Source organism: Podarcis gaigeae (genome assembly GCF_964106915.1).
Source record: "Podarcis gaigeae genome assembly, chromosome: 1".
Taxonomy (NCBI): Eukaryota; Metazoa; Chordata; class Lepidosauria; order Squamata; family Lacertidae; genus Podarcis; species Podarcis gaigeae.
The window spans coordinates 6,425,152-6,449,280 of record NC_139678.1 but is presented as its reverse complement, the minus strand read 5'-3'; the positions used below and the strand labels follow the sequence as shown (position 1 = coordinate 6,449,280).

Here is a 24,129-nt window from a genome sequence, read left to right as displayed (position 1 = left end):
TCTTCACCTGGCGTTGGGTTACTTAAACGGCTTGCGAGGAACGGAAACATTCCTTCAAGGTTAAATGTCAGGTGCTTACTTATTGATTCACTGAAATGAAGCCGGACCTCTTTCTCTCCTTTTCAAAACACGTGCCAGTTCCCTTCCCAGCCCTTATACAGAAATAAATACTGTTTTTCACTTCTGGACAGTTGCTTATTCCTTTGTTCGAAAAGCCCATTCATTTCCTTTATTTGAGCCAGGTCAAAACATAGAGAGGCATTTCACTCCAGCCTCACCTAGGAGTGCCAGAACCCTAACCTGGGGGGTGAAGGGAACAGTTCAGGAAATCATGAAAACATCAAGGTGACTCGAGGTATCTGCAAATATTCCAGAGTTACTGTATTTTTTGCTCTATAAGACTCACTTTTCCCCTCCTAAAAAGTAAGGGGAAATGTGTGTGCGTCTTATGGAGCGAATGCAGGCTGCACATCTATCATAGAAGCCAGAACAGCAAGAGGGATTGCTGCTTTCACTGTGCGGCAATCCCTCTTGCTGTTCTGGCTTCTGAGATTCAGAATATTTTTTTTCTTGTTTTCCTCCTCCAAAAACTAGGTGTGTCTTGTGGTCTGGTGCGTCTTATAGAGCGAAAAATATGGTACATGCGCAGTGGGGCATCCCCTCGCTTTTCTCCCCCACCACCCCTGCACTGAAAATTAGCTTGGGTGGCTAGGAGAACCCCGGGAACAGCACACGGGGGGGGGGGGGCTTGAGTAGGGAATCATATGGTGATTAATACCTTGTGATCAGCACAGACAGGATGTACGTTACAGCACAAAGCTGAATTACACCAGTGGTTCCCAAACCTTTGTGGGTCACTGCTCCCCTGGTTCCATAAACTCACCCCCAGTGGTCCCTACTCTGCCCTATAAAAAGCATAGTCCAGAACAGCAGTTTGCACAACCCACTAAAGAAGATAATAGTGACGCACAGCATAAATTAATGGTGCAGAGTTTTAAAGAATAAAAGTTTTACTGAGTTAAAATAAGCTTCTTCATAAACAACATGATTCAAACCAGTTTCCACACAGTGCCAAAGTCTATCACGTTTTAGAACCAGTTCAAGCTTGAGAGCCCAAGTCGGGTAGTTCTTACCATTCAGACGTTCCGTCTGGGCAGTGTTGACAAGATTAATAAACTCTGCAGGTGGCTGAGCTGACATGGCTTCTGCTCCTTGCTACACCGGGTCTGCTTCTTCGGTATGCGGCCGCACCACTGGACCTTCAGTCCCTTCGAGGTCCTCACCAACAACACCCTGATTTTCCAGCTTTAGCAATTCGCCATCCATAAAACGCTGGGCCCATAACCTGCCTACCTTTAGTAGGCCCAAATGATTGTGCAGTCCCAGCACTTCCCAGCCTGCTTTGCTGCTTCTGCTCTCATGTGTCTTTGTCACATGACAAATAGCACCATAAAATTCAAAACAGTAACAATTAATTGCACATTTATTCAAAGCACACATAAAATGATTTCGTTTCATTCAACCAAAGTGCTTGATGCAGTGACGCCAGCTTTTCAAAGACCGATAGTTATTTACAGTGCTTTTTTTCAGCCTGGAATGGGCCGGAGAGCAGTTCTGGCACCTCTCAGGTGGGTGCCATTGTGAGCCAGCGCTCCCCCAGCCCGCTTCTTGGCTTTACATGCTTCAGAGTTGCCCAACATGAACATTTCAAGTCAAAATGGAAGCTGGCCAGTGTGTGCGAGTCTACACCTTTTTGCTTTTTAGATCTATGACTCAACTTAGCTCCTAGCCGCTCCTAGCCACGATTGGTCAAGCTACAGGGTGGGGCCAATTCATATTTCCTTTTCTTCAATCCCTCTCCAGTGTAGTGGCGGCAGGATTTAAGCTTTCCAGACAGGTCCCTACCGTTGCACGCATGCGCATTTGCACGAGGATACTTCCGAGCTGCCCTAGACATCCGCCTGAATCGAAGAAAACGAGGAAGGCAGGGGCTCATTTATTTGAACTGCACCAGAACCAGGAGTAACCCCCAAACCAGATAGGGTGACAGCATGCTGTAGCTTTTAGCAGCTCTGCTAAAATGGTAACTCTCCACTCAACAGGTAATTATCTCAGGTAGCTGGGATAGGGGAAGTCTTCATCAGAAATTGTGGAGTCGCTGCAACAACAGACTATACTCGGCTGAGCTGGAATAAAGGCTGTTAAATGTGCTTATCTCAGCAGAGCACTGCAGCAAAACCTGCGGTTCCCATGCAACTTAGTTTAGTTATTGACCAAGCCATGCCTATGGTTGAACCAGGGTTTTATAATTTTATTTTATTATTAAATTTGTATCTTGCCCGTCTGCCCAAAGGAGCCCAAGGTGACAAACATAGCAAATGTTGAAACAATTCAGTTTAAAATAAAACAAAACACATGTTTAAAACATTTAGAAACCATTTTAAACCGTTGAGAACATATAACAACATTGAAAAGCAATCACATTTCCCTTGCAGCTCCTAATTTCAAGGTCTCTTGGCCCTCAAAGGCCTGGGTAAACAGGGATGCCTTTAAATTTATCCTGAAAGTCGGGGAGGGAGGGAAAGAGACTCAGTTGACCAGGGAAGGCATTCCACAAAGAGACCACCACAAAGAAGGCCCTGTCATTGGGTCAGTGCTAACCAGGAAGCATCAAGAACAGGGCCTCCCCTGGTGATATAGTCACTCCTGCAGGTCCTTTGGTCTCGAGCCGCTTTGTAATAATACTTAGCATTGGTATAACACTTCCAAGTATGCCCAATGCTTCACACACCTAACCTGGAAGGTAAGCTGTTGAAACACCCCCCCCCCATTTTGCAGAGCAAGAGAGAAGCTTGCGAGTCCATGGCCGAAGTGAGATGGGAGGGTGTCGGTCTCTTAGCCGCCGTGACACCTGCCTTGTTGGCTTGAAGACTCGCTCCATCTTCCTCGCCAACCTGACCTTCCCTCTGGTGGCTTTCTGGGGACTCTCTAGCTCAGAACTCTCTATCAAAAAACTCATCGAGCAGAGCAATCCTCTCCGTCTTAGTCCTCACTAAGGCTGGTCTCCGGCGAGTTTTCCCCAAGTCGCCTTCCCAGTTCTCGGAGTCCGTGCTTGATGCATCCCAGAAAGATTCCCTTCTTGCCTGCTGCTTTAGCAACCATGTCTCGACTTTACCCCTCTGTCCTTCGTGGGGTTCAGAAGGTCCAAGCTCTTTTGGAAATTCTCCGCTCCACTGATCGCCTAGTAAAAAGAAACAGGAAGCTCTACTGCATTGGGTATTTTGGTCGCCACAGGAAGCTTCATAACAACACTATAATGGTTTTGGCTACCTTGGAGTGGCCCATCGATTGCAGTAGTTTTGCCTAGAGGAAGAGTGGGGAATCCCAAGATTGGGGGCTCAATGTGGCCCTCCAGGGCTCTCTACCAGGCTCTTGGAAGTGCCCCCAGGCCCCACTGGTGCTGTTTTGTACCTGAAATGTGTTTGCTTGCTTAGAATGTGTCCTGGAACTCTGAGAATGCCTCTTCCTTGCCTCGGGTGAAACAGGACCAGGGATGTTTGGATGTGTGGGCAGAAACTAGCCTTCAGTACAAATTTGCATCCATTGATCCTTTTGCCTCTGGCCCCACCTGCCCCTGGTGCATGACCCTGGGAAGGATGCCCAGAAACAAATGTGGTCCTTGGGTGTCAGGAATGAGCCAGCGCCAAGTGAAAGTTTGCAGCTAACTGCAGAAAATAGCCAGGATCAGAGAGGTTGCTTTGATGTTAGTCAGCCAGAGGAAAGCTGCATACTCCGGCTCCTCCTTACCTTGACATACAAGCTGATAAGACAGTAACGGAGAACAGGCTAGAACACAGTCAAAGTTTGCCGGAAGCACAAACAGGAGGGAAAGAGTTAAGAGACAGCCTCTCAGAGAGTGGGGAAGAGGCGGGAGCTGACGCCCTCAGTCCGAGGTCTCGGCGAATAGGAGGGTTTCAAGATAGGAAGTAAAACACAAGACATAAGAAGCGAAAGTTCAGTTGCTTCTGGCCATGTGGGAGGCAGTCTTCAGAAGGGTCATCTTGACTGATGATGGCAGCAGCCGTGTTAAGTCATCCGGAGCTATCTGTTTGATTTGACAATAAATCATCCTTTTTAATTAACTACGCTTACTGTGTTATCAAGCCAGGGAGTGGACCTCTGACATCGGATTGGAAAATATTTTCCCACCTTCTGCCTTGTTGCCCGATAGCAATCAGGAAAGTCACAAAATGGCACTTGGTGACTTGTGGACATTTGACCTGAATGCCGATATATCTTGCAGCTCTGGGACTTGCTGTCTGATCAGCATATGTAAATGCAATTACCGGACGAAACGTCCTTACATGTCCAGAGCTGGCACTTCTCAGTCTTTTTGTGGGAGGTGATGCTAACTTAACAGTTCAAATCTCTTAAGGAGTTCTCTTTGACTAGCGGCCAGGCTCATAGTAACAAGCTATTGAAAGGATCTGGAGCATGCTTCTTTGACCAACTACAGTGGACGCTCGGGTTGCGAACGTGATCCGTGCGGGAAGTGGTGTCTTAATTATATGGCAGTTGCAGCAGCGTGAACCACAGCAGGTGGCTTAAACCGGAAAACCTGCTCAGCTCTCCAGTATCACTTACCGTGGTCTCCATCAAATGTCTGGTCATGCTCAAGGGCAAGAAGCTCCTCGTCTTCGGAGCTATTATTTCCCGGCACACACCCAAGAGTTTCGCTGATGCTGAGGTCCCTCGCTTTTGGCTTGTTAAGTCTTGCCTCCTTTTGCAAGCATCTCTTCAGTTCTGCCTGGGTTTATAAATAGCTAGTTATATGCACAGAAGGGCCTTAAAGAGATCTAGCAGTCTTTTGCTCTCCCCAGGGGAACCTGGGAGCTGTAGTGCAGCTGCCGGAGGGTTGTGATCAGAATCCTCCCCAAACTACAGTTCCCATGATCCTTTGAGGGTGCCATGCCAATTCAGTAGGAATAAATTTGACCTTAGTTTTTGCATCAAAGAGATACTCCAAAGAATGCAGCAGGTCGCTTGCTCTAACTAAAGGGTGGCGCAGTGTTTGAACTGCAAGCATTATTGCAGTTTTGAAAAGAAAATAGACTTCCTGCTTCAGAAATAATAAGAATAGGAATAATTATTATTTTGATTTTATTCCCTTCACCCTAAGTCACAACGAACACAAGTCACAGTTAAAAACAGATTTCAATGCTGTTTTAACCCACATGTGCATTTAGTTGGTAGATTATTTGACTTTGGGTGGAATTCAAAGTAGTGCTTCATTGGCACAAAGATTTCTGCTTGCCTGGTGAAACCATCACACCTCTCCTTCCCCCTGTGTGCTATTCTGGGTGTTATCTCAACTTCCTGGAGCCAATTGGGGAGTGAGGGGAGGAGAGAGGAGCCAGCTCTATTACACTCGCACACCTTGTTGCATTGGCTGCCGCTAGCACAACTATGTAGCTGGATCTGCCCCTAAGGATGCACTCCTGTGGAGGTTACCTGGGAGTAAATCCCACCAAACCCACTTCTGATTTGGACCTGTATAAAAGGTAAAGGGACCCCTGACCATTAGGTCCAGTCATGGCCGACTCTGGGGTTGCGGTGCTCATCTCGCTTTATTGGCTGAGGGAGCCGGCGTACAGCTTCCGGGTCAGGTGGCCAACATGACTAAGCCACTTCTGGCGAACCAGAACAGCGCACGGAAACGCTGTTTACCTTCCCTCCGAAGCGGTACCTATTTATCTACTTTGGAACTTCTAGGTTGGCAGAAGCAGGGACAGAGCAATCGGAGCTCACCCTGTCGCGGGGATTCGAACCGCCGACCTTCGGATCAGCAAGTCCTAGGCTCTGTGGTTTAACCCACAGCGCCACCCATGTCCCTGCTATGGAGGTTACCTGGGAGTAAATCCCACCAAACCCACTTCTGATTTGGACCTGTATACAGTCGCGCTATAAAAAAACCCCTTAAATCGGTCAAATAAAACGAATCGATTAAAATCTGTTTAATTGGATTGACTTCTCTACAATTAATGGAATTGATAAACAACTGAATGTCATAAGCCTATGGTTATGGCAGTGAATCCATTCAGAATGATACCATCTCTTATCATAGTCCCTCCTGCAGTGGTGTTCTCTAATGCACAAAACGGAAGTTCCATCGTTTGACTTAATTATCCCTCTTGAATCCACCAAGGGCATCCCATGGCCATTACCTCTTTCCTTTGTTCCAGCATCTTCATCTTCAGTAGATACTGCCGTCTTCCAGCGGGATGCAGAACAGTCTTCCCTCCTTTATCTTGCTCCTTCCAAGGGAAAAGGAGGGGGAAGGAGACCCATATTTCGCAAAACAAACTCATGATTCCATCACGATCCTATCCATCACTCGCTGGGCAAGGTGAACAAGGGTACTTGTAGCTGACGCAAAAATCACGCTTGGCTGGTGTTCTATTCTTATGCTCTCTAAAATCAAAGATTCTTAGGCGGTGATATAAGGATGATGGATCACTCTGTTTCTGGTCTGTTGCATATTTGCATGCGTACATTCATAAATCTGATCCCATCCGGTTTCTGCATTAATCTGTGGGTTTTTATCTTTCTTTCTTTTTTTAAAAAAAAGAGCCCACAAGAAAATTCTTATTTAAATTCATACTTACATGTGTATTTACTTAAATACATGCATATAATCTCCAAATACATTCATTCCTAAATGTGTTTTATCCTAAAATGCACACTTTTAAAATGTATTTGGGGGTGAGAAATGTATTGCAAAATTCAGAGAAACGTAAAATCCAAAGGCTCGTTATGTTCCAATCTGTGACTTAGGGCCCGGAGGTACAAACGAGACCAATTTGCTTTAAAATGCAAAAAAAAATAAAAAATATCTCCATTCATCCCTAGTGTGAGCATAAACAGAGTTCTTCCTGGGAATGGGCAAGCAATGGGCATAGAAATTGGTTTGCTGAAGCAAAACCTGGTCCAACTAGTGAGTATTTGCAACCATGGGACATAGGAAGCAGATTCCCACGCTAAAGTTCTACATATTATGTCTCTGGAGGAAGTATGTGTTGAGGATTATTAAACTGAAAAAGATTGAAGCATTAGCCTAAATTAGGATAGTTTAATCCCCTCCCCAAGAAGACGGAACCGAAATTAAACAGCGCTATTGGATGGGCAGACCATTCTCTGTCTCAGGGCTTCCCAAACATGGGTCTCCAGCTGTTTTTCGACTACAATCCCCATCATCCCTGATCACTGCTCCTGCTAGCTAGGGATGATGGGAGTTGTAGTCCAAAAACAGCTGGAGACCCAAGTTTGGGAAACCCTGGTCTATCTGGAAAAGGGGACATCTAGCCTTCCAGGTGTTGCTGGGCTCCCAGCACCCCTGGCCAGCGTGGCCAATGGTCAGGGATGCTGGGAGTTCTTGCCCAAGCAGAGCAGTGCATGCGTTTGATACGATACTTCCATGGCCAGAATGTTAACCGCACCTCCTTAAAAACTGCTAACTGCAGCATGCAGTTGGACACTAGGATTACACTGTACTTATGGCATAAACGTTTCCCTCCATCCTTCCTTCCTTCCTTCACGAACTTCTACCAACCTTTGCTTTGTATGCTACTCCTCCACAGGGCAGGCTTAAGAACTTGTCTGCAGGGATGTCCTTTGCGAGAATGAAAGGCTCCAACTTCTGCAAAGCCAAGAAGAGAGAGCTGGACTGTTCAACACTGTTTTGCTTTGAGATATTTGAGGGCTTTTGTTTTGTTTTGTTTTGTTTGCAACCAATCAGTATGTAAATGAAATAGCGGCCGCTGAGGCCACATAACACTAGTCTTGAAAGAAGAAGAAGAGTTTGGATTTGATATCCCGCTTTATCACAACCCTAAGGAGTCTCAAAGCAGCTAACATTCTCCTTTCCCTTCCTCCCCCCACAACAAACACTCTGTGAAGAGAGTGAGGCTGAGAGACTTCAGAGAAGTGTGACTGGCCCAAGGTCACCCAGCAGCTGCATGTGGAGGAGCAGGGAATCGAACCCGATTCACCAGATTACCACTACACCACACTTAACCACTACACCACACTTGCTCCCTTGCTAGGAGCCATGCTAATCTTCTTTGTATTGTTCCAATTTTAGTATATGTACTGCCAGTACATATATATTGGCTCCCAGTACGTTTCCGAGCACAATTCAAAGTGTTGGTGCTGACCTTGAAAGCCCTAAATGGCCTTGGCCCAGTATACCTGAAGGAGCATCTCCACCCCCATTGTCCTGCCCTGACACTGAGGTCCAGCGCCGAGGGCCTTCTGGCAGTTCCCTTCCTGCGAGAAGTGAGGTTACAGGGAACCAGGCAGAGGGCCTTCTCAGTGGTGGCACCCGCCCTGTGGAACGCCCTCCCATCAGATGTGAAAGAAATAAACAACTATCTGACGTTTAGAAGACATATGAAGGCAGCCCTGTTTAGGAAAGTTTTTAATGACTGGTGTTTTCATGTATTTCATGTATTTTTAATCTTTTGTTGGAAACCACCCAGAGTGGCTGGGGAAACCCGGCCAGATGGGTGGGGTATGTATGTATTTATGTATGTATGAATAATAAACAGGACAACTAGAACTCCCTTCTTAATCAGTATTGTTTTGTGCGGTGGTTCTGTATTTTGAAGGGAAGTGGGACCCTGTCAGCTGTCACTGTCTCCCAAATGTGGCAAATTCTGCCTCTTCAGAAAATCATCTGTGCCATCCGCCCAGCCCTGAAATGGCTCTGAGGTGGCCAGGGGACGGGACCCAGAATGGAGGGTGGTGAGAGGCGGCAAGACCTTTCTGGAGCCCTTCTGAGCTCCTGAGACCTCGGGCACCTGCCAGAGCAGGTATCTTTCAGGAGAGGAGTGCTTTTCAATATTTGTATACAGTGTTGAAAGGAAACAGCTAATCAGTGGGATCAGAAGAGAGATAAGGGATGCTAGCGGAGGCTGCCTGGGAGGGGGGAGGTAAAAGCCCATGGATCCTCAGGATTTTTACATTGGGTCACCCCAAAGTCATCCCAAATTCACATAGCATGTCCATGGCTACAGCCTGCACTCAAAAAATCATGCACCCACTGTTGTGTGGGGCCGCAATGGCGCAAAAACGTGGTTACAGAGCACAGACCCACATGGATTCTCAGGATTTTTGCATTTGTTGTTGTTGTTTAGTTGTTTAGTCGTGTCCGACTCTTTGTGACCCCCTGGACCAGAGCACGCCAGGCACTCCTGTCTTCCACTGCCTCCCACAGTTTGGTTAAACTCATGCTGGTAGCTTCGAGAACACTGTCCAACCATCTCGTCCTCTGTCGTCCCCTTCTCCTTGTGCCCTCCATCTTTCCCAACATCAGGGTCTTTTCCAGGGAGTCTTCTCTTCTCATGAGGTGGCCAAAGTACTGGAGCCTCAGCTTCAGGATCTGTCCTTCCAGTAAGCACTCAGGGCTGATTCAGAATGGAGAGGTTGGATCTTCTTGCAGTCCATGGGACTCTCAAGAGTCTCCTCCAGCACCATAATTCAAAAGCATCAATTCTTCAGCAATCAGCCTTCTTTATGGTCCAGTTCTCTCTTCCATACATCACGACTGGGAAAACCATGGCTTTAACTATACAGACCTTTGTTGGCAAGGTGATGTCTCTGCTAAATTCACCATCAGATCACATGTCTGTGGCCACAGCATGAACCACAAAAATAATACATCCACTGTTTCATTCAGAATATTTTTTTTTCTTGTTTTCCTCCTCTAAAAACTAGATGCATCTTATGGTCATGTGCATCTTATGAAGCGAAAAATACGGTACCTTGCAAGCCCGCGGAGGTTTAGGATCAGAGTTTTCCTTCCCAGTTGGACGAGTCCCATCTGTTCCTCTGAAGAAACTGCCTTCCGAGTGTGGACACTAGGTGGCAGCACCTAACACTACAAAGCTAACTCTTCTTCAAACCATTTTGCCCAGGAACCCAGAGAGGAAAATCTGCCAGCTGCTCAGTTCAGCTGGAACACTCTTCATAAATCATAACTTTTCTGTACGCATAAGAACATAGGAAGCTGTACTGCACTGATGGGCAGTGGCACTCCAGGGTTCCAGGCAAGGATCTCTCCCAGCCCTACCTGGAGATGGCAGGAATTGAACCCAGCACCTCCTCCATGCTCTGCCGCTCAGCGGCAACCCTTCTTTTTAGGCACATGCAAAAACATAAAAGGGCTAGACCAGAGGTTGGCAAGGCTTACCGGGCATGCGCCGGATCACTCCCGCAAAAATCCTCCGTGGGCCGGGCCGGTGCAGAGTGATGCCGAAAATTGTGTCTGCACATGATCGTGGTGCCAGAAATCGCTTCTGCGCAAGCCCAGACACCAAAAACCACACCTGTGCAGAAGTGATTTCTGGAGCTGTAAATGTGATCAATTACAATACAGTGGTACCTCTGGTTATATACACTTCAGGTTACATATGCTTCAGGTTACAGACTCCGCTAACCCAGAAATATTACCTCAGGTTAAGAACTTTGCTTCAGGATGAGAACAGAAATCGTGCGGTGGTGGCGTGGCAGCAGCAGGAGGCCCCATTAGCTAAAGTGGTGCTTCAGGTTAAGAACAGTTTCAGGTTTGGTATGGACCTCTGGAATGAATTACGGTAAGTACTTAACCTGAGGTACCACTGTACAGTGGTACCTCGGGTTACAAACGCTTCAGGTTACAGACTCCGCTAACCCAGAAATATTACCTCAGGTTAAGAACTTTGCTTCAGGATGAGAACAGAAATCGGTCTCCAGCGGCGCGGCAGCAGCAGGAGGCCCCATTAGCTAAAGTGGTGCTTCAGGTTAAGAACAGTTTCAGGTTAAGAACGGACCTCCGGAACGAATTAAGTACTTAACCCGAGGTACCACTGTACAGAGTGAACCCTCTGCAGGGAGGAGCCCTGGACAATAACACACTCGTTTCCTTTGTAACTTTCCCAGCTGAAAGAAAAACCTACTTTGGTTTTGCTTTGCCAATTGGTTTGTATCGCTTGGGTCTCAAACATTTATCCCTGTGCTTTTACTGTTCTTTGTGGCAGCCGCCCAGAGTGGCTGGCCAACCCAGTCAGATGGGTGGCATTTAAAATGGACGGTGCTGGTCATGATATATAACTTTATAGCTGCTTGATCAGTGTGTGTGAATAAGAAGGGCTTCCGATTCTGCTCCAGACTGCATCAGAGATCCTCACGAACATCTGACAGGAATCTGCATGGGATTCAGGGCTGGAAGTCCTCCTGGGAACGCCTTTTGTGGTCTTCTTTAAGCCTTCTCACCGCCGAGACTTTCAAAGACCGAGGAAGTAGGCCGAGCAAAAGGAATCAGCAAGCCAGCTAAAAGCATCTGCTGGGATCTCACATGAAAAGGGACGAGCGCTACACAGCCTGGAAGAAAAGGCAAAGGAGCGAAAGAGAGGCAGCCCTTCAAAGGGATCTTGTCAAGTCAAAGAACGGTAACGGGGATCTCTCCAGGGAGAAGATTCAAAGGCCTGGAAACGATGCCTTATGAGGAACGGCTAAGGGAGCTGGGCATGTTTAGCCTGGAGAAGAGGAGGTTAAGGGGTGATATGATAGCCATGTTCAAATATATAAAAGGATGTCACATAGAGGAGGGAGAAAGGTTGTTTTCTGCTGCTCCAGAGAAGCGGACACGGAGCAATGGATCCAAACTACAAGAAAGAAGATTCCACCTAAACATTAGGAAGAACTTCCTGACAGTGAGAGCTGTTCGGCAGTGGAATTTGCTGCCAAGGAGTGTGGTGGAGTCTCCTTCTTTGGAAGTCTTTAAGCAGAGGCTTGACATCCATATGTCAGGAGTGCTCTGATGGTGTTTCCTGCTTGGCAGGGGGTTGGACTCGATGGCCCTTGTGGTCTCTTCCAACTCTATGATTCTATGATTCCCACGGGCTTCCGCATCATTCGATATGGCTTTGAGGGATGTTTGCCGGGACGCGGGCCTGTGAATTTCAATCTCAACTGCGCAACGGCCGTTTTAAGGGACCGATGGTGCAATTATTGCCTTCGGGAGACCTATCATCACGGAAGCTTCCCGTTAGCTGCTGCGCTAACCATGTCACCAAATTAACTTAGGTGCGAGTACTAAACTGGATAGCATGCCAGGGAACTTGAAAGCATGAGAGTCACATTTCCTTCTAGGCTTTGAAAGAGGATTCGGCAAATTCATTGAGGAGAAGCCCATCAGCGGCTTCTAATGAATTGACATATAAAGCCATGGTTTTCCCAGTACTGTAGTGATGTATGGAAGTGAGAGCTGGACCATAAAGAAGACTGATCACCAAAGAATGGATGCTTTTGAATTATGGTGCTGGAGGAGAAAACAGCCCTGAGTGCTCACTGGAAGGACAGATTGTGAAGCTGAGGCTCCAGTACTTTGGCCACCTCATGAGAAGAGAAGACTCCCTGGAAAAGACCCTGATGTTGGGAAAGATGGGGGGCACAAGGAGAAGGGGACGACAGAGGACGAGATGGTTGGACAGTGTTCTCGAAGCTACCAGCATGAGTTTGACCGAACTGTGGGAGGTAGTGAAAGACAGGAGTGCCTGGCATGCTCTGGTCCAGGGGGTCACGAAGAGTCAGACACGACTAAACGACTAAACGACTAAACAACAACAACAATATTGCACAAGTTATGTGAATTCGCCACAGCGGGAAGCAAGATGAATTGAGTGGGGTTTGGCGGAAGATGAACTGCAGCAGAACAGAAACGGTGGGGCGCTTGACAGATACAGGGTAGAAAGGAGAATGATGCCTTCTAACATCCCGAGCCGAGACCCTTGGGCCACGTTCAGCCAGTGCCACCCCTCCTCACTAGTCATGGACTGGCTGGATGCTGGGGGGGGGCTGCTGGGGAACCCCCAAGGAAAGAAGGCTCAGAGCCTGGGGAGTGGTGATGGGACGGCAATGAGTGGTCAGAGGGAGGAGACTGGGAGGAGGAGGTGTCAGCAGCTGAAGAGGTAACAGGACGTAGTGAGCAGGATGAGTCTGTGGCAGAGAGCAGTCCAGAATCAGAGGCAAGTGTTAGGGGCTGGACTGAGGAGGAATGGTGGGGACTGCCCCCCTTCTCCTGAATCGTCCCAAGAACAGGAGGACATTCAAGCCCTTCTCAGGAGAAGCTGGCAGCAGTCCCAGGCACCCGGCTTGATTCCCTGTTGACCTCCCTGGCTGCATTCCCCAGCAGACGCAGGCAAGGTCTCGATCGGCGATTCTTCTCAAACGTGAGAAGAACACACCCCTCTTTCCTGCCCCCCCCCCCAGGCAGGGGAAAGAGATAGACAGAAACGTATTTACATGCTTTTATTTCTGTCTTTGCAGCGTTACAAAAAACATGACTGCTCTCTCCATACTCCGGCAGTGTTGTGACAAAAACTTCCTGTACTTCCTGTACAGCTCATATTACCCTCTGAGGTAATTCCGGTGCTTCGCACTGTGAAATGACTGCCCCTCTGTTCCCACAGCAGTCCCAACATTCCCATCATGTTTACTCTTCAAGCTAGGACTTTGCAGCAGCATTGCTTCATTATCGTAACAATAGATTTAGAACAGTGGTTTGCAGAAGGTCATAGTTCAGAGGTTGCAGATGACAGAAGCTGGAAATATTGGAAGAGGAACAGCAAGAAGAATAAGAAGCACCAGGGGAGAGACAGCTGACAGAAATAATAATAATAATAATAATAATAATAATAATAATAATAATAATACTTATACCCCGCCCATCTGGTTGGGTTTCCCCAGCCACTCTGGGTGGCTTCCAACAAGAGATTAAAAATACATTAAAACATCAGTCATTAAATACTTCCCTAAACAGGGCTGACTCCAGCTGTCTTCTAAAAGTCAGATAGTTGTTTATTTCCTTGACATCTGATGGGAGGGCGTTCCACAGGATGGGCGCCACCACTGAGAAGGCCCTCTGCCTGGTTCCCTGTAATTTTGTTTCTCACAGTGAGGGAACCGCCAGAAGGCCCTTGGCGCTGGACCTCAGTGTCTGGGCCAAACGATGGGGGTGGAGACTCTCCTTCAGGTATACTGTGTGAAGGCCCCACAACTGCCTCATAGGGGCAAGATCTACCAGGATGAGTTGCTGTGCATCATAGGCCTGGCCTCCTGAGCTGTTTGTTTCTTTGAATAAAGAGTTAATGTCACAGACGTCATGTGAGTTATTGCTGACCTGTTCCTGGCACCTGCCCCTGACGTCACTGGCCTGCTCTGCCCCCTCTTACCTGGGGTCTTCGGGGAGGGTGCTGTCTGATGATGCTTTGTCCTCCCACTTCCATCTTCAGGTCTAGCGCAACGGACCTCGGCACTTAGAAAGAGGGAGGAAAGAGGAGCATCTTTGTCATGGGAGTTTCTGCGAAAGGCTTTTGAATAAATAAATAATAATATTTTTAACATGTTTTTTTCCCTGAAGTGAGGGCTGAGGAACCCAACCTACTCAGTACCTTCCAACATTTCATTGCAGAAGCTAAAGGCATCCTTTGTTTGCATGAACATATAATTTTTACAACAGTTTTAAAAATTATTATTATTATTATTATTATTATTATTATTATTATTATTATTTCTTATTTATACCCCACCCATCTGACTGGGGAGACCTGGGTGGCTTCCAACAAAGTATTAAAATACAGTGGTCTGTTAAACATTAAAAGATTCCCTAAACAGGGCTGCATTTAGATGTCTTCTAAAAGTTTGGTAGTTATTTTTCTCTTTGACATCTGGTGGGAGGGCGTTCCACAGGGAGGGCGCCACCACCGAGAAGGCCCTCTGCCTGGTTCCCTGTAACTTGGCTTCTCGCAGTGAGGGAACCGCCAGAAGGCCCTCGGAGCTGGACCTGAGTGTCTGGGCAGAACGATGGGGGTGGAGATGCTCCTTCAGGTATACTGGACCGAGGACGTTTAAAGGCCTTAAAGGTCAGCACCAACACTTTGAATTGTGCTCGGAAACATCCTGGGAGCCAATGTAGGTCTTTCAAGACCGGTGTTATGTGGTCTCAGCGGCAGCTCCCAGTCACCAGTCTAGCTGCCGCATTCTGGATTAGTTGTAGTTTCCGGGTCACCTTCAAAGGTTGCCCCATGTAGAGCGCATTGCAGTAGTCCAAGCGGGAGATAACTAGAGCATGCACCACTCTGGAGAGACAGTCTGCAGGCAGGGAGGGTCTCAGCCTGTGTACCAGATGGAGCTGGTAGACAGCTGCCCTGGACACAGAATTGACCTGCGCCTCCATGGACAGCTGTGAGTCCAAAATGACTCCCAGGCTGCGCACCTGGTCCTTCAGGGGCACAGTTGCCCCATTCAGGACCAGGGAATCCTCCACACCTGCTCGCCTCCTGTCCCCCAAAAACAGTACTTCTGTCTTGTCAGGATTCAACCTCAATCTGTTAGCCGCCATCCATCCTCCAACCGCCTCCAGACACTCACACAGGACCTTCACCGCCTTCACTGGTTCTGATTTAATAGAGAGGTAGAGCTGGGTATCATCTGTATATTGATGGACACCCAACCCAAACCCCCTGATGATCTCTCCCAGCGGCTGCATGTAGATGTTGAAAAGCATGGGGGCAGAGGACATGGGAGGCTGTGTCTCCTGCATTGCAGGGGGTTGGACTAGATGACCCCCGGGTCCCTTCCGTCTCTACAGTTCTATGATCCACCACCACCATCGTCCTGACCCTCTTGGTAGTTTGTCTTTGCTTTTATAAATTGGCTTGGTTTTTGTTTTTTTCCTTCGTTTTATGCCACCTGCAGGATCTTCGCACGACTTAATAAGGACGGCGTCTAATTTGCAAATTATTCATAATGCCCAGAAATTAGAACTTGGAGAGGGAGAGTGCTTTCTGGGGAAACTGGCAACCCCAAACAGTCAATTAGCTCTAGAAGATGCGGATCCCCTTGTGTGCGGAACAGAGCTCTCTCTCTCACACACAGATCCATTTCACTTTCCTTTTTCTTTTTAACTGAGGGGATGGAGGAAAAGCATAGGAGAGGCCCCCCAGCAGTTTCACAGATTTGCTACTCCGGCATAATGAGCAAGTTAAAACGGCTGTGCAAAAAAGAAAGGAGGAAACAACATTTTCATAATACCCGACAGAATCTGCTTTCTTATACCTTTCTGCCAGGTGTTTTTATGTGAGCGCACTTGCTGTCATAAAGCACTCTGGGTCGTTTGCCAAATGCCCAGGACTCATTTGTATTCACCTCCACGTCTTCTTCGGGGGGGGGGGGTGTAACATTCCCTTTCACGTGCGCAAGGCAGCCTCTACCATGAGATCATCCGGGGGGGGGGGGTTGGGGAGAAAGACATCCATGATGCTCCATGCAAGATTATTATTTCTCAAAGAAAAGCTTGCATCCTTGTTTTCAGTGAAATGAATTCCTGGAAAAAAACCTTTTCATGGAAATGCAAAAGATCAGGCCTGTCTTACCCATAGAGGCTAGTGTTGCAGGGCGCCGGGGCGGCAAGTTCTGGGGGGCGCCAGGCGAGAGTCCGGAGAACACTGAACAGGGCGCCAGAAGGCTAAAAGGGGGGGAAACGAGCCGGTGCTCGGCAGGAGTGGCGCACGCACCCTCGTTCGCAGGCTGTGCTGCCTGCCATGGCCACTGCGCCCTCCAGCCACTGCCCGCCTCCTCCAGCCCTAAAAAAAGGTCGACAACTCTGGGAAACGGGGGGGGGGGCGCCGGAGGGATTTTTGCACCACGACGCCAGATGTGCTTAAGATGGCCCTGCATAAGATCATACCAGAAGCTTGTCAAATCCACCATCCTCATTCCAAGGCCCATCTGGGAATAGTAGTAGTAGTAGTAGTAGTAGTAGTAGTAATTTATTATTTATACCCCACCCATCTGTCTGGGCTTCCCAGATGGGACTCTCAAGAGTCTCCTCCAGCACCATACTTCAAAAGCCTTTTCCTTAGGTTGCCACTATTTTCATTAGAGAAATGTTGGAGAGGGTGGAGTTATCCTACCCCCAAGCCATCTGAAGGCAATCCTGAATAGGGAAGGTTTTTAAAAAAATGTTTAATGTTTTATTGTGTTTTTATACTGTTGGAAGCCGCCCAGACTGGCTGGGGCAACCCTGTCAGATGTGTGGGATATATAAACAGTAAAATTATCATTATGGAATGGGATGTCCCTATTCTCATCGGAGAAATATTGGAGGGTATGCTTTTGAATTCTGGTGCTGGAGGAGACTCTTGAGAGTCCCATGGACTGCAAGAAAATCAAACCTCTCCATTCTGAATGAAATCAGCCCTGAGTGCTCACTGGAAGGACAGATATTCAAGCTGAGGCTCCAATACTTTGGCCACCTCATGAGAAGAGAAGACTCCCTGGAAAAGACCCTGGTGGTGGGAAAGATGGAGGGCACAAGGAGAAGGGGACGACAGAGGAGGAGATGATTGGACAGTGTTCTCGACGCTACAAGCATGAGTTTGACCAAACTGCGGGAGGCAGCAGAAGACAGGAGTGCCTGGCGTGCTCTGGTCCAGGGGGTCACAAAGAGTCGGACACGACTAAACGACTAAACAACAACAACGTATGATATCACTGATTATCATCAGGAAGGCACAATAAAAATGACACCTCTGTCCTTTTCATTACACCCCAAAAAGGAACGAAGAATTACCTGTGGGATATGGCCCTTGTCCCATCTCTCTCAGGGGTGGAAGGTGCCTGTCTGATGCTGGATTCCTTTCCACCCAAGAGGCAAATGTGTTTCGACTTGTCTCCCTCTGAGGGCTCTGGAACGTGTAGATGGCCACCCTGCCCGGGACCTGTGGCCAGTCCTCTTTCATGGGCATGGGGGCTACTTTAGTCACCTTTCGACGGGCCTTTGAGGAATTCGAGCCCATCTTTCCAGACAGCGGTGAGTCGCTCTGGAAAAGAAGTAACAGCCAAGGTCCCCAACTCCCAAAACTGCCCTACATTCCATTCCCCAGGTCCATAAGCGTGGAGTCATCAAAATGGGGGCAAGATCCAGAAGGACGAAACCCGCAGCCTAAGAATTCCTCCGTGCAGTGGGGTGACATTTCCAGGTTTGAAGCTGAAGACGGGTTCAAAACGCAGAGTTCAAGGTCCACCAGGAAGGGTGAAGCCCAAGAAGGGGAAAAATCGACAGGTTTTCAGAGCCACTCGTTCGACCGACCACCTTTTGAGATGAAACTGGATTTCTAACGCAACCTACCGATGGTCTCCCTGTGGAATTTCCCCCTCAGGACGCTCCCTGACGCACAGGAGAGCCAAAAGTGCACCCATTCCCATGGCAACTCCCTCACAGACTCTTCCCATCTCCACACTTTGGTAAGTCCAGTTAAACATTGACCTGGTGTGGGAACTTCCTGCTATGAAAGAATGAGCCGTCTCACAGGGACTGAACATTAAGCCAGCCTGGAGCATTCCAGTGGATTGAGCAGACAAGACCAAGAATGAGTCCAACGGTCAAGAAGGGGTTTCTGCATGTGCTGTAGAGGGAAGTCAGGGGCAAGTGGGGCTTGTCCATGTAGGAAGGGAGACCATCCAGGAGAAGGAAGTCTCTGATCCTAAACCTCTGCTACCTTGTGGGATATCTGTGCTGGGCCTGGGCGTTAACCTGAGCCACACAGTCCAGGTCCGGTCCCGAATCCAAGGATTGCGCGAGGAGTCAGTCCAACAGGGCCAAGGCAGGAAACTGGGCTAGGTCAGGCACAAGGTCTCAGGCAGGTTCCAGCAAGCAGCAATGTTGCTCCTGCAACCTGGGGCGGGGTCTGGCAGCCTTTTATCTCTGATGGGGTAACGACCGGTCCTGATCCCCCGGTTACTCACCTCCCTGTCTCACCCGAAGGCGAGCACTCCTCCTGTGAGTACTCAGGTCTCTCCTTCTCTAAGACCTGAGTCTCTGCAGCTCGGGAGATGTCGGTGGGTTACTAGACCCAGGGGCCGCCTCAGCCTCTCCTCACCCAACTGGTAGTGGAGCAGCTGTACGTGATGGCCCAGCAGAGGGCAACAAAGTAATCCCCACATCTGGAGCCAGGGCAGGCTCAGGCCCCTGACTCGGCCCAGCTGGTGCTTGTTGCAGGGGAACCTGTGCAGACTGGCGCTCTTCAGAATCAGGCCCCAAACTCGGTTCAAATGCCACCTGAGGCAGAGGATCCGGTGCGGACTGAGACTCTGAGTCTGAGCCCGAGTCCCAGGCCATCACAATATCTTTAGGAGAGAAAAAAATCTAAGGAGTAAACCCTACACAAATCCAAAGTGGAGTCCCTAAGACAGTTTTGTGGGGTGTAAAAATCACAGAGCAGTCAAGTACAACATCCCTAGAGTGGACATAAAAGGGGATGTCTGGACCAGCCAGTCAGAACTTTCTGTTTCTCCTAGGCTGGGACAGACTTCCTCTGCATGTGACTAGAGGTGGGCGTGGCTTCACCTGCCCAGGTAACAAAAGAGCAGGACTGTTCAGCCATCTCTCTCTCTCTCTCTGACCACATTCCTCGAAGAAGCAAAATCTGCTTAGCCTAAAATGCTCTCTTTATGGGATAGTTTCCAGGTATATATTACTTTTTTAAGTTAAGTCTGCCTTCTGGGACCCAATTGTGAACAGAATGTGAGTGAGTAAACACTTTTTATACTTTTATACGACTGTGTCGTATCTATCTTTTTATGAGGGACTAAATGGGGAATTACCAAAAGGAAAACGTATTTTAGAGGCTTTAGCGAGCCTGAGCAAACGCATCGGCTGTGCAAGTTTAAAAAGGGGAATGTTACTCTGCTAAATTGTAGGACTTGTTAACACAAGTTGGAAAGGATATAATCAAACAATATATCCTCTCCTGCATCCCTGAACATTCCCACAAGTTTGATGATGCCTTGTACGCCTCCTTCCAGCAACTCCTGCAGCCACGTTGGGGCCAAACATATTGCTTTGCTTTCCTTTGGACCTCATCAATGTGGCTTTGTCATCTGGGCAGCCTTGGACCTCCAGCCATACTGCCCAGGATTGGGCCCCAAGGAGGTCACTTCCTTGCTGCTAATGCAGTGGTTTGACTTTACCCTTGGAGGCACACTCATTGTCACTCAAGACAGACAACAAGCAACAATGGAGGCAGAACATTGCCACCATGGCTATGAGCCACGGATAGTCAACCATGAATATGTCTAATCATCTTTCAAAACTATCCAACAGCAAAACCCCGGTGAGACACCTTATGTTGGAGAAGCCTGCGAAGGATTTGGCGGTATCTTGTGGATGCATTTTTGATGGAGTCTCTATCTCCCGTTACTTTTCAGCAACATCTCGTCCAAGCTCCCGAAACTGCCCCAGAAAATGCAGCTGGTGGAGGCAACAGCTCATGAAGCAGTAACTGGCCTCAGATCACCTAGTGAGCTTAACGGCTAAGATTTGAACCTGGATATTCCCTCATGTGGCTTGGTGGCACTATGAAGAAGAAGAAGAGTTTGGATTTGATATCCCGCCTTTCACTCCCTTTAAGGAGTCTCAAAGCGGCTAACATTCTCCTTTCCCTTCCTCCCCCACAACAAACACTCTGTGAGGTGAGTGGGGCTGAGAGACTTCAGAGAAGTGTGACTGGCCCAACGTCACCCAGCAGCTGCACGTGGAGGAGCGGGGAAGCGAACCCAGTTCCCCAGATTATGAGACTACTGCTCTTAACCACTACACCACACTGGCTCTCTATAACCAACACACACACCCCTGGCTATTTTCCTGAAGGGATTATTGTTTGAGCCTGTTGTTGTTGTTTAGTCGTTTAGTTGTGTCCGACTCTTCGTGACCCCATGGACCAGATCACGCCAGGCACTCCTGTCTTCCACTGCCTCCCGCAGTTTGGTCAAATTCATGCTGGTAGCTTCGAGAACACTGTCCAACCATCTCATCCTCTGTTGTCCCCTTCTCCTTGTGCCCTCCATCTTTCCCAACATCAGGGTCTTTTCCAGGGAGTCTTCTCTTCTCCTGAGGTGGCCAAAGTATTGGAGCCTCAGCTTCAGGATCTGTCCTTCCAGTGAGCACTCAAGGCTGATTTCCTTCAGAATGGAGAGGTTTGATCTTCTTGCAGTCCATGGGACTCTCAAGAGTCTCCTCCAGCACCAGAATTCAAAAGCATCAATTCTTCAGCGATCAGCCTTCTTTATGGTTCAGCTCTCACTTCCATACATCACTACTGGGAAAACCATAGCTTTTACTATACGGACCTTTGTTGGCAAGGTGATGTCTCTGCTTTATTGTTTGAGCCTAGGGCTTGCCAATCGGAAGGTCGGTGGTTTGAATCCCCGTGACGGGGTGAGCTCTGGTTCCCTGTAACCTCTCAGTGAGGGAACTGCCAGAACACCCTCAGCGCTGGACCTCTGTGTCCGGGCAGAACGATGGGGGTGGAGACGCTCCTTCAGATATACTGGACTGAGGCCGCAAGCTGTTGCCAGTCAGTGCAGACAATATTGGGCTGGATAGATAGCCTGTTCTGCTCGAAGGCAGCTTCCTCTGCAGATCCCTGACTCCAACATCCCACCACACTTGCTCTGCAGCGCATCCACCCACCCCACTCCCCACATAAGCGATTGTTAGGCTAGGGCACCCCGCAAGCTGGGGAACGATCATTTTAGTGGCGATGCTGCATAATGCAGTAATGAAATTCATGACTCCAAGCCACATTCCCCAGCGCAGGTTACTCACCCACACGAAAACACTCTTCATGCTCCACCAGCTTAATGTCTGTACCGCAAAGCGTTTGCTCTGCAGTTGCGGCTGGTTTTCCTTACCAGCTGGGTGGGAAATGCATTTTGGCAGGGAGGGGGGAAATCAGCAGGGGAAGGAGAGGATGAAGAGCTGGAAATGGGGAAGGAAAGTCATGTTCAGATACTGTTTTGCAATGGAATAGCATTGCAACCCAGACCCCTGAACCTCAAAGTCAGTTTGCAGATAAATTGCCAGGAACTTACCATTTGTTTTACGCATTGTGCGCGAGTTACTAGATGTCCATGCTCACTTGTTATGCCTTTTGCAAGGAAATAATCCCCCAACACACACTTGCAGTGTTGCTGCAAAGGAGGTATTCTTCCCCCCAGTGAGTTGGGAAATTGCTGAATATTGACACTGACAATCCAGTTTGGTGCATCCTTAATTAGAATTAAGTCCTGCTGAGTTTGGTGGGGTTTACTTCCGTGTGTGCACAAGAACGCACACTCAGAAACCTGGGGCATCAGGCAGTGTGTGTAGCCCTCAAGGTCTGCATGCATAAAACCTGTCTTTTAAATTCTGGAATCCTGCAATTCAGCTTTTGGGCAAGGAAGAGAGAAGGGGGGGGGGAGGGAGAGATTTATTCCAACACGTTTGTCCCTTTCCCGGACAGCAGACTGGCCACCAGATTGCAGCTTTTTAAAGGTTGATGATTGCGCAGCCTTGGCTACTGTGTCAATGTGAGGAGTTAGGAACGCAGAACTGCAGACTTGGAAGGGGTCTCTAAGGGTCAACTAGTCCAACCCCTTGAAATGCAGAACAATCCCTGTCAGATGGTCCCCAACCTTTATTTCAAAGCAGTGTAAAACAACTTACTGTCACAGAAATAAGGTGGGTCCTAAAAATATGGCCAAGCAATTTTGCAGCCAGCCCTTGCTGATTTTGGGTGGCAGTGGGGAGACAACCAGATACAATGGTATCTTGGTTCTCAAACACCTTGGTACTCAAACAACTTGGAACCCAAACACTGCTAACCCGGAAGTAAGTGTTCCGGTTTGTGAACTCTTTTCGGAAGCCGAATGTGCTCCGTTTTGAGTGTTGCGCTTCTGATTTGAGCGCCACACCTCCATTTGAGTGTTACTCCGAGGTCTGTCTGTTTTTGTTATTTATTTTGCATTTTTCTGGCTCTTTTTTTGTTTTTGTGACTGTGTGGAACCCAGTTCTGCTACTGATTGATTGTGTGACTGTAGTACATGGTTTATTGCTTTCATTTTACGGATCATTGGTCTCGTTAATATATAGCATATATTCAACACAAAAAAGCGACAATTTGTTGTTGACAAATTATCTTCAGTAGCTCAGGGCCTCATCAAACCTAAATCTGGCCCTGATTTCAATTCTGTGGCAGCAAAGCAGGGCAGTCAAGCCCCGTGTCACACCATGAAACTGATCAAATAACACCGAGAAATATTGTGGTATAATGTGATAGTCCAGAGATTACAGCACATCGCTCTGTGTCCTAGATTTCATTAGGTCTTGCCTGGAGTCCACAGTACCATCGGCAGTATGTTTGCAGCAGAGATGAATTTGAAGAGCAATAAACTGTTGCATATGAACTGCGATGAGAGGCCATCGCCGCTGTCACCGCTTCCTTCCAAAGCTTTTTGGAAATGCATTATTGTGTTTCTGGGAAGCTTCTCAAGCTGACATTATTCGCCACACGTTTTGTTTTCCCCGTCAGAGACAGAGAGAGGCTTGATTGTCCTTACGAGCCGACGAATGCAATCTCACAGCTGCCTCATTTGTCAAATTGTATTTTTCTTTGCTCGGAGCGCCAAGGCAGTTTTTGCCCAGCAAAAAATTAAGTTAGCGGATTGCTTTGCTTCCGGATCATTGAAGCTCATCTGCAAAAATAGGATATCTACGCCCTTGTTTTCATAGGTGGTGAGAGTAAGACTCTGTCTGGGTTAAGGACAGGGAAATCTGTCAGTTTCACTTTCTCATTTTTCCAGTCTTCGGTTCTGCATCAGTTCTTCACCAGCATTTTAGTGTGAATTTCTGATATACACATACCTGTATGCAATTATACCCAACACAATTAATTTATATTATTTTCACTAGTGTGTGCACTTCCACTCCAATAGATGCATTTTGGTTTATTTTTTTAAATACACATTATTTGGCTGGAGGACTGCACTGCAAAATTTGAGAAAGTGCAAATTTCAAAAGATGGCTATGTTTCAGTTCATGTAGTGTTTCGGAATATGTGGCTTAGGTAGGTTCACATTCATATGCAATCTGAATCAGATTTCTCCCCATCCCTAGCCTGGGTTGTTGTAGAAATGAATGGATCAGTCAGTTTCAAATCCTTATCAGTTCCACATGGGTTTATTCAAAGGTCTGCCCTGTCCTGTTCTGCA

General features: G+C 47.9%; 1 protein-coding gene across 2 annotated transcripts; it reads right to left on the bottom strand.

Annotated features, from left to right (window-relative positions):
• Positions 1 to 992: 992 nt before the first annotated feature.
• On the bottom strand, positions 993 to 19,014 carry CCDC198 (coiled-coil domain containing 198). Of its 2 annotated transcripts, XM_083737821.1 has the most exons (6): positions 17,672 to 19,014; positions 14,271 to 14,353; positions 7,610 to 7,696; positions 6,225 to 6,314; positions 4,645 to 4,807; positions 993 to 3,241 (listed from the first exon to the last, which is right to left on the bottom strand). In XM_083737821.1, exons 1-6 carry the CDS (start codon positions 17,895 to 17,897, stop codon positions 2,994 to 2,996), a joined length of 897 nt encoding a protein of 298 aa, XP_083593947.1. In that variant the 5' UTR covers positions 17,898 to 19,014; the 3' UTR covers positions 993 to 2,993. The 2 variants fall into 2 exon arrangements, with proteins under 2 accessions (XP_083593947.1, XP_083593948.1); XM_083737822.1 differs by lacking the exon at positions 993 to 3,241 and having other exon boundaries at positions 4,689 to 5,484.
• Positions 19,015 to 24,129: the final 5,115 nt, after the last annotated feature.